General features: G+C 37.7%; 1 protein-coding gene across 3 annotated transcripts in view; it reads left to right on the forward strand.

Moving 5' to 3' along the window:
- RCHY1 (ring finger and CHY zinc finger domain containing 1) overlaps positions 1-9,708 on the forward strand; it is a 37,699-nt gene that overhangs the window by 574 nt on the left and 27,417 nt on the right. Inside the window, exons 2-3 of one of the 3 annotated variants that reach the window (XM_004383144.2) lie at positions 7,029-7,148; positions 7,384-7,499. In XM_004383144.2, the coding sequence (XP_004383201.1) occupies positions 7,029-7,148; positions 7,384-7,499 (236 nt within the window). Of the gene's footprint in view, positions 1-7,028; positions 7,149-7,198; positions 7,500-9,708 lie in introns of those variants that run through there. The other 2 variants (XM_012557488.2, XM_023737640.1) reach the window with 2 other exon arrangements.

Here is a 9,708-nt window from a genome sequence, read left to right on the forward strand (position 1 = left end):
TACGATTTCAGCTCCTGTAGTAAATTAAGTTTTGCAAGCTGCCAGCCTCATTTTAGAGTCAATGCGTATGCCTGAAGCTGCCAAGGAGAAAATAGGAAGACTAGCATGTAATTGGCATCAACTAGGAAGTTAAGTATGCATAAGGAGGTGCATGTATTATTACTTTTGCTGTTTACCTTGAGAAAACTTCATAGTCAATCTAGAATTTTTAAAATTGACATCCACCCAATTAAAGTTTCTAGTTTTTTTTTTTTGCAAGAAACAGTATAAAGATTTTACTTGACAGTTTGAGACTTGGAGTCTCATAGCCTTACCCCCAAAGCTTATTTCTGCTCCTTAGTAGCCCTGTAATTTTGAGCAAGCTACTTTCGGTATGTAAAATAGAGATGGTAGGTGCTTCTGTTTCGTAGGAAAAGTATGAGGATTAAATGCTTGTGCATGTATAGTGTCTGTTGTTGTTGGGGGCCATCGAGTCGATTCTTACTCGTAGCGATCCTGTAGGACAGAGTAGAACTGCCTCATAGGATTTCCAAGGCTGTAATCTTTACAGAAACAGACTGCCACATCTTTCTCCCGCGGAGAGGCTGGTGAGTTCAAACCACTGACCTTTCAGTTTGCAGGTGAGTGCTTGACCACTGTGCCACCAGGGCTCCTTGTATAGTGTTTAGCAGGGGGCATTCCCTGGAGTGAAAACCAAAACCAAATCCACTGCTGTCCAGTCGATTCTGACTCATAGTGATCCTCTAGAACAGAGTAGAATTGCGCCATAGGGTTTCCAAGCCTGTAATCTTTACAGAAGCAGATTGCCACATCTCTCACCCATGGAGCAGCTGGTGGGTTCCAACCACTGACCTTATGCTTAACAGCCAAATTCTTAACCACTTTGCCACCAGGCTTTTTTCTCTAGAGTGAGTAGACTACCATTACCATATTTTTTTTTTCAGTGTCTCACTGCACTAATCATCCCTGTTGGTCACTGACCAAAGTCATCGGAAGGAAGTGGTAGTCTCAGGCCTGTAAGGACAACCTAAAGCCTTTTTTGTAGGCCATGATTTGCTCCACTGCTCCAGTGTACTGGTTGAAGCTCTTTCAAAGTTGATCATTCACTAAGAGTTAGTGTAAGGAAATTGGATGCTATCCTTATGATTCCATTTCTACTGAGATATTCTGTTATTATTTCAAACTTGAAGTTTAAAACTGAATTCGACAGTCTGACCTTATGCTCCCTCCCACCCAAGTCCCCCATTAGAAATCAGTCAGCTATATCTGTGTTTCATAGCTCTAAGATGCCTCATTCAGTGTCAAACATTTTTTTGCCCTCCTCTACCTCTTCCTTAAATACCAGAGGCCAAGTGAGGAGCTTCAAGGAGGGAGTAATCAACTGCATCACATGCAGCTGTTTGAGCAAAGGGGAATGAAAAATGAACTCTGAATTTGGCAAGGAGGAGGTGTCATGGATTGAATTATGTCCCCCCAAAAATGTGTTATCAGTTTGGCTGGGCCATGATTCCCGGTATTGTGTGATTTTCCTATATGTTGTAAATCCTACCTCTATGATGTTAATGAGGGAGGATGGGCTGCAGTTGTGTTAGTGAGGCAGGACTCAGTCTACAAGATTGGATTGTGTCTTAAGGCAATCTCTTGAGATATAAAAGGAAGAAGCGAGCAGAGAGAGAGAGGGACCTCATACCACCAAGAAAGCAGTGCCGGGAGCAGAGCGCGTCCTTTGGACTTGGGATCCCAGCGCGGAGAAGCTCCTAGTCCGGGGGAAGATTGATGAGAAAGCGGATAAAAGAGAAAGCCTTCCCCTGGAGCTGACACCCCAATTTGGACTTTTAGATTACTGTGAAGAAATACATTTCTCTTTGTTGAAGCCACCCACTTGTGGTATTTCTGTTACAGCAGCACTAGATAACTAAGACAGGAGATCGCTGGTATTTTTGACGAGAGGTGTTTCAGTTGAGAGACAGGGCAATGCCTAATAGGAGAGCTTCAAGAGAAAATGGAAGGAATGGAACTGATGATAGTGCTTTTAGACATTTCTTGGAGTTTTGCTGTAAAGGAGAGCAATAAGATGAGTCTGTGTTTTGCTGGGAGATGTGGGATCATAGTTTGTTTTTTTTAAGATGGGAGATGTTGCAGCATGTCTGTATACATTTGGGGATGATCCAGAAAAGTGGGAGCATTTTATAATGCAGGAGTGGGAGGGGAAAACTGTAGCAGCACTGTCCTTGAGTAGCCAGAGTAGGGATGGGATCCAGTGCACAAGTGGAGGAGTTGATCTTAGATGGAAGCATACGCTGTAGACTGTAACAGATGGGGAGGCACAGCGTGAGGTACATTTGCGTGTAGGTTTATAGAGTTTGTAGGAGGATGTGTAGATGTTCTCTTTTTGATTATTTCTATTAGTAAAATAAGAAGCAAGATCATCAGCAGAGTTCAAGGAGGAGGGAAGAGGTATTAGAGGTTTGAAGAGAGGGGAGAAGATGTGAAATAATCTAGTTCCAAGCTCCTAAACTTTAGAAAAATGAGGGTATTGACTGGGGAAATATGGAATTCCAGAACACTTAATTGTGCTCATGAGGAACCTGTACATAGACCAGGTGGCAGTTGTTCCAGTAGAGCAAGGGGAGACTGCATGGCTTGAAATCAGAAAAGGAGTGTGTCAGGATTGTATCCTTTCACCATACTTAAGACTCAATATGTATGGAGAGCAAATAATCCAAGAAGCTGGACTATATGAAGAATAATGCAGCATCAGGATTGGAGGAAGACTCCTTAACAACCTGTGATATGCAAAGATACAACCTTGCTTGCTGGAAGCTAAGAGGATTTGAAGCACTTACTGATGAAGATCAAAGACTACAGCCTTCAGTATGGATTACATCTCAACAGAAAGAAAACAAAAATCCTCCCACCCGGACCAGTAAGCAACATCATGATAAATAGAGAAAATACTGAAGTTGTCAAGGATTTCATTTTACTGGGATCCACAACCAATGCCCATGAAAGCAGCAGTCAAGAAATCAAACGACATACTGCACTGGGAAAATCTGCTGCAAAAGACCTCTTTTTTTTTTTTTTTTTTTAATTTTCTTGTACTTTAAGTGAAAGTTTACAATTCAAGTTAGTCTTTCATACAAAGATTTACACATACATTGTTATGCGACCCTAATTGCTCTCCCTATACTGTGACAGCACACTGCCCCTTTCCACCCCTGATTTCCTGTGTTTATTCAACCAGCTCCTGACCCTCTCTGCCTTCTCATCTCACTTCCGGAAGGAACTGCCCATTTAGTCTCATGTATCTACTCAAGCTAAGGAGCACACTCTTCATGAGTATCATTTTATGTTCCATAATCCAGTCTAATCTTTGTCTGAAGAGTTGGCCTTGGGAATGGTTTTAGTGCTGGGTTGATAGTCCAGGGGCTTGCTTTCTGGGGTTATTCCAGTCTCAGACCATTAAGTCTGGTCTTTTTACTAGAATTTGAGTTCTGCACCCGACTTTTCTCCTGCTCCATCAGGGAGACTCTGTTGTGTTCCCTGTCAGGGCGGTCATTGGTGGTAGCCAGGCATCATCTAGTTCTTCTGGTCTCCGGCTAATGCAGTCTTCAGTTTATGTAGCCCTTTCTGTCTCTTGGGCTAATACTTCCCTTGTGACTTTGGTGTTCTTCATTCTCCTTTTACTCCAGGGGGGTTGGGACCAATTGATGCATCTTAGATGGCCGCTCGCTAGCTTTTAAGATGCCAGACGCCACTCATCAAAGTAGGCTGCAGAACATTTTCCAAAAGACCTCTTCAAAGTGTTGAAAAGCAAAGACGTCACTTTGAGGACTAAGGTGCACCTGACCCAAGCTGTGGTATTTTAATTGTCTCATATGCGTGTAAAAGCTGAACGTGAATAAGAAAGATTGAAGAAAAATTAATGCATTTGAATTATGGTGTTGGTGATGAATATTGAATGTACCATGAACTGCCAGGAGAACGAACAAACTTTTCTTGGAAGAAGGACAGCCAGAATGCTCCTTAGAAGCGAGGATGGTGAGGGTTCATCTCACATACTTTGGACATGTTATCAGGAGGGACCAGTCCCTGGAGAAGGACATCATGCTTGGTAAAGTAGAGGGTCGCCCAAAAAAAGGAAGACCTTCACTGAAATGGATTGACACAGTGTCTGCCACAGGGGTCTCAAACATAGTAAAGATTGTAAGGATAGTGTGGGACTGGGCTGTGTTTCATTCTCCTGTACGTAGGGTCGGTATGAGTTGCAGTCGACTCATCAGAACTTAACAACAGGACTTCAAAGTGAGACCAGTTGGTATGATAATGTTTTTTCTCTAGCCATATTTAGCTATTCCTGTATAGGTAGAGAAGGATAGAGATAGATTTAACCAAAATTTGGGTTTTGCTAGGTGAGTATGTAGTGGGAGAAGGGATGAGGGAGTGAGGGTGCATGCAAGGGGAGAATTGGAGTTAGGAAGATAAGAGGTAGTAGTTAGAGAATTTCGTGTTTGAAATTGAGATACAAAGAGGGTGCTGTTCTTGTTCTAGAGCAGCTAAAGTATGGTGAATGAACCCTTAGAGGTCTCTGAGACCCTTTCAGGGCCTCCACAAGATCAGAGTTCATACTGATACTAAGGTATTGTTTTTTATCAGTGTCTTGACATTTGCACCGATAGTGGGAAAGCAATGACGTGTAAAACTGCCCTTAGCGCAAATCAGGGCAGTACCACTGAGCTGTAGTATACCTGTAGTTAAAAGCCAGTTTCACTTAATATCATTGATGAAGCAATAAAACTACTAATTTTGATAAAATTATTTGATAAATATCACTCTCTGAATACATGTTTTTTTAATATTGTTTGATGGAATGGGAAGTTTTCATCAAGCACTTATGCAAACTGAAATATGATTGTCTTAAGGAAAAGCACTTATGCAGTTGAGTTGCGAGCTGAACTAGTCACTCTGTTGAACAACATTTTTTTTTTTACTTGAAAGAACTGTGATTATTCAGAATTGGGTATTTAGCAATATTTTCTTGAAAAGGAAGGAAATGAGACTGTCACTTCAAGGGAAACAGTTGACAGTATTTGTTGCCAGTGATAAAATTTGAGCTTTTGCCTCAAACTTAGGATTTTGGAAAACTTATATTAGTCACTGTGAGCTTGAAAACTTCCCAGTACCTAAAGACTTTTCTGATGAGATGAGTAGTGATACTAATGAACGTGATTTTTTTTATATTGTATGTTAAAACCCATGAACATTTAGAAGTGCTGTGTAAGCCAGTGAACTGGTAATCTCCAAATGACTAATGCATGGGTAAAAGATACATGCAAAGTGCAAGATACACCATATCAATTTTAATGTAAAAGGAAGGAAAGTTCATTGATAGGATTTCAAATTCCACATTGCAACTCACCTTTAAGAAACTACCACTTGTTGAGTTTTGGTCTAGTATCGGAAAAGAATATCCATAGTTACCTGAAAAGGCTGTTTAAAATACTCCTCCCTTTGCAACTACATATTTGTGTGAGACCAGAGTTTCTTCATGTACTTCAATCAAAACAGCATATAACTGATTGAATGCAGAAGAAAATATGAAAATCTAGCTTTTTTTTGGGAAAATACAGTTATTATTAAAATGTCTTATTTATAGGTTTATTATTTCTGTTTTAAACAGAAGTAATCCTTAATATTTTTAAAAATCAGTTTTAATTGATTACATGGTAAATATCAATAGATACAATCCACATAAACAAAAACTCTGTACTGTCCTTAATATTTTTTAAGAATGTAAAGGGGTCCTGAGACGAAAACGTTTGACAACCACTGTTCTTTATATGACTGAGAGTATGTGGTTGAGGAGTCTTGAAGAACAAGGCCATGGTAAGTGAGAAATTCAAGGAACTGAGAGTTCAGGATATTGGAGGGATTATCAATGTGGATGTGCAGATCACTAAGAATTAGGATAGGAATAATGTTGGAGATGGAGCCAGTTAAGTGTTAAAATCTTTAAGGAACGAACTATGTATGTTATGGTAAGTCACAACATAGGAAGGTTTCAAAAATGGGTGGATTTGCAAGGTCACAGTGTACTAGAAAGTACTGGCCTAGAAACCTCATGATGTACTAGTTAGGGTAAAGCTAAGTTGCTGTAAGGAGCCCTGGTAGTGCAATGGTTAAGTGCTGTGCTGCTAACCAAAAGGTCGGTAGATCGAACCTACCAGCTGCTTCGTGAGAGAAGAGACCTGGCGATCTGCTCCCATAAAGGTTACAGCCTAGGAAACCCTATGGTCCATCCAAGGTGGGTTGCTGCCGTGTCCAGGTTTTATCTGATGGAAAAGAGAAAGGGAGCATGGAGGAGGAGGCATGCCCAGTTTCTTAATACTCAGGACCAGAAGTGGCACTGATTTCATCTGTTTATATTCTGTTGGTAAGAACTTGGTCATTTTGCCACCGCTCCCAGCAAGGGAGTCTGGGCGTTCAGGTACCCAGGAAGGAGAGAATAGATTTTGGTGGACAAGCGGCAATCTTTGCCCCTCTTGAAAGTAAGGGCTGTCTCTTACTTTTATTGCATCCTGTATGATATCAGATATATAGTTGATGATAAATAAATACTAATGAACTAAAAAAGTTTTTATAATTTTTAATGTTTAGGGGTTTAAGTATGTAAAGGAGTTTATCTGGAAATGTTTAAGAAGAGGACTCCTATCTGGCATTTAGGACTGAGAATGAGATTAGGGTGTTGTGGATTAGTTTTCAGGCTAGGGATTTCCATCCTTCATGCTCCTTTTGTCTTTAAGGACAAGGTTGTGCAACTTCGTAAAGATGTGTAGATGTTGAAGGGAGTAGTCACTGAATAAAATATGCCATGAAACAGTGAAAAGGTGTTTTGGATCAGTTTCTTAACTGTTCTATGGGTTGTAATATTTGACCTTATTCCAGGAGAAGAAGGAAGAAATTTTCTTTTGGTATTACAAACTTGTCTTCTCTCTTCTTATAACCTTTTTTTCTCCCCTGTGGGTTAGGCGCCTTGCTGTGACAAGCTTTATACTTGTCGGTTGTGTCACGATAACAATGAAGACCATCAGCTAGACCGCTTTAAAGTAAAGGAAGTGCAGTGCATAAACTGTGAAAAAATTCAACATGTAAGATTTCATGACATTTCTATTTCATTTCTATTTCTTTACTAAAGTGGTTTGAACAAAAATTTACTCAAGTATTGCAAATAAGACCTCTAACTCTTGGAGTAAGCAATGTCTTTGATTTAGATGTTTAAGAATTTCTAAAAATAAAATTTCATATACTTTAACAAATTCTGGATATTTAAATGTTAGTTCAAAATGTTTGGGTAAATTTATTCCAATTTCTGTCTTTTTATAGGCCCAGCAGACTTGTGAAGAATGTAGCACATTGTTTGGAGAATATTATTGTAGTATATGCCATCTGTTTGACAAAGACAAGAAGCAGTATCATTGTGAAAACTGTGGAATTTGTAGGTACTGTATGTAAACTGTTGTTTTCTAATTGCCTCGAATGTATCTGTGCAAGAATAATTTCTAGAATCAAATTTATTGGGATATAATTTACATTTAGTAAAATTCATTCATTTTATATGTCCAGTTCAGTGAATTTTGGCAAATGTGTACATCAGTATTACTACCACCACAATCAAGATACGTAACATTTCCATTATCCTAAAGAGTTTCTTCATTTCCTTTTTTGCAGTAATTTAATTCGCACATCTGTTGTGTGGCTATTTTTTATTTTGAGATATGAAATACACTTTTACTTCAAGTGTTTTGTAGACAACTGAGTGGAAAATTGGGATAGAGTTTTCCTTTTGAAAAACTAGATTTTTTTTTAATTACCAAAAAATAAAGCCTGATTTTATAAAATTGGAAAATACAGAAAAATAAAAAGAATAAAAATAAAACACAGTCCAGCCACTCATTGTCAAGCTATTATTGACATGTTAGTGTATAAGGAGTTTCTTTCTGTCTAAAAATTTGGAAGTATTTGATATGTACAGATGCATATATTCAACATATGTATGTTATGAAGTATGATAATACAATAAACAAGTCACCTAATTTAAGAAGTAAAATGTTACCAATATTGTTCAAGCTCTTAGTGTTCCATCTTTGTCCCCACTGGAGATAACGTCTGTCTTGAGTTTTCTAGATCACTCTGTTGCTTTTGCTTTCTATAGTTTGTTTTTAAGAAACAAAGTACCAAAAGGTGCAGAAATCATAAGCAAATAACTTTATGAACTTTAACAAAGCAAATATGGCTTTGTAACTACCACCCAGATAAAGAAGTAGGACATTCATAGCACCTCAGTACCCTCTATTTTGCTCCCTCCAAGTCAGTACACTCCCCCAAAGCTAACTACTAGTCTTTTTGAGCTTTTTATAAATGGAATCATACAGTACATGCTCTTTTGTGTTTTGTTTTATGTTTTAAGGCAATGTTATTGGGTACTTTGTATTTAGAATATTTATTTTTTCCCCTATAATTGGCCCATTTATTATTATATAGTCTTCCTTTTTATCTTTAGTAATGCTTCCTGCCCTAAAATCTACTGTATCTTTATCAACTTTCTTTTGATTACTTTTTGTGTGTATGCCGTTTTCCATTCTTTTATCTGTAAACATTTTGTGTACTTGTATTTAAGGCACATGTCTTATAGAACAAGCATATAGTTAACATTGTATTTTTTCATTCCAGTTTGGTAAAGCCTCCGCCTTTTAATTAGAGTATTTTGTCCATTTGTTATTAATGTAATTATGATATATTTGTGTTTAAATCTACAATTTTAGTATTTTCTATTGCCTTAATATTTGTCTTCCTCCCCCCTCTTTCTTTTGGATTAATCAGCTGTTTTTTTATTTCATTTCTTTTCTATTCATTTGTTAGTTATACATTCTTTCATTATTCTCTTAGTTGTTATTTTAGAAATTACATCGTACATCCTTGGCTTACTAGAGTAGTATGTTTATAACTTTTTCGACGATGCAAGGACCTTAAACACTAAAATGAGTTTTATGCTGTTGTTATCATGTATTTTAATCTGTGTATTTAAATTTTTTTAAGACATTATTGTTTTGCGCAGTCAATATTCTTTTAGATTTACCTACATATTTATCATTTTTGTTGCTCTTCATTCCTTTTTTGCATCTTCATGTTTATCTTTGGGGTTATTTTTCTTCTTGAAGAAATCTCTTTAGTGACATTCAGTTTTTTTGTTTCTTTGAAAATGCCTTTATTTTGTCTTAACTTTTGAATGTTATCTTTAATGTGTATAGAATTTTAAGTTGACAGTTATTTTCTTTCAGCACTTTAGAGATATTCTGGTTCCATGGTTTCTATTTAAAAGCCACCTGTCAGGAAAAATTATTGCTCTTTGGAGGTAATGTGTCTTTTTTCCCCTTGCTCTCTCTGCCTTTAAGTGTTTCTCTTTTGTCATTAGGTTTTAGCAGTTTTCTCAAGATGTGTCCAGGTGTATGTGTAATATTTATGGCTTGGAGTTTGTAGAGTTTCTTGAATTTGTGGCTTGATGTCTTTTCTTAATTTTGAAATATTCTTGGCCAGTATCTCTTCAGATAATGTTTCTGCTCCATTCTCTCCGTTCTTTCTGGGGCTTCAGTTACAGACCTTTTACTGTGTCCCATATCTCACTTACATTTCTTTTTTTTTTTTTTTTTT

The sequence above is a fragment of the Trichechus manatus genome, unplaced genomic scaffold (genome assembly GCF_000243295.1).
Source record: "Trichechus manatus latirostris isolate Lorelei unplaced genomic scaffold, TriManLat1.0 scaffold00105, whole genome shotgun sequence".
In the NCBI taxonomy this organism is placed as follows: domain Eukaryota; kingdom Metazoa; phylum Chordata; class Mammalia; order Sirenia; family Trichechidae; genus Trichechus; species Trichechus manatus.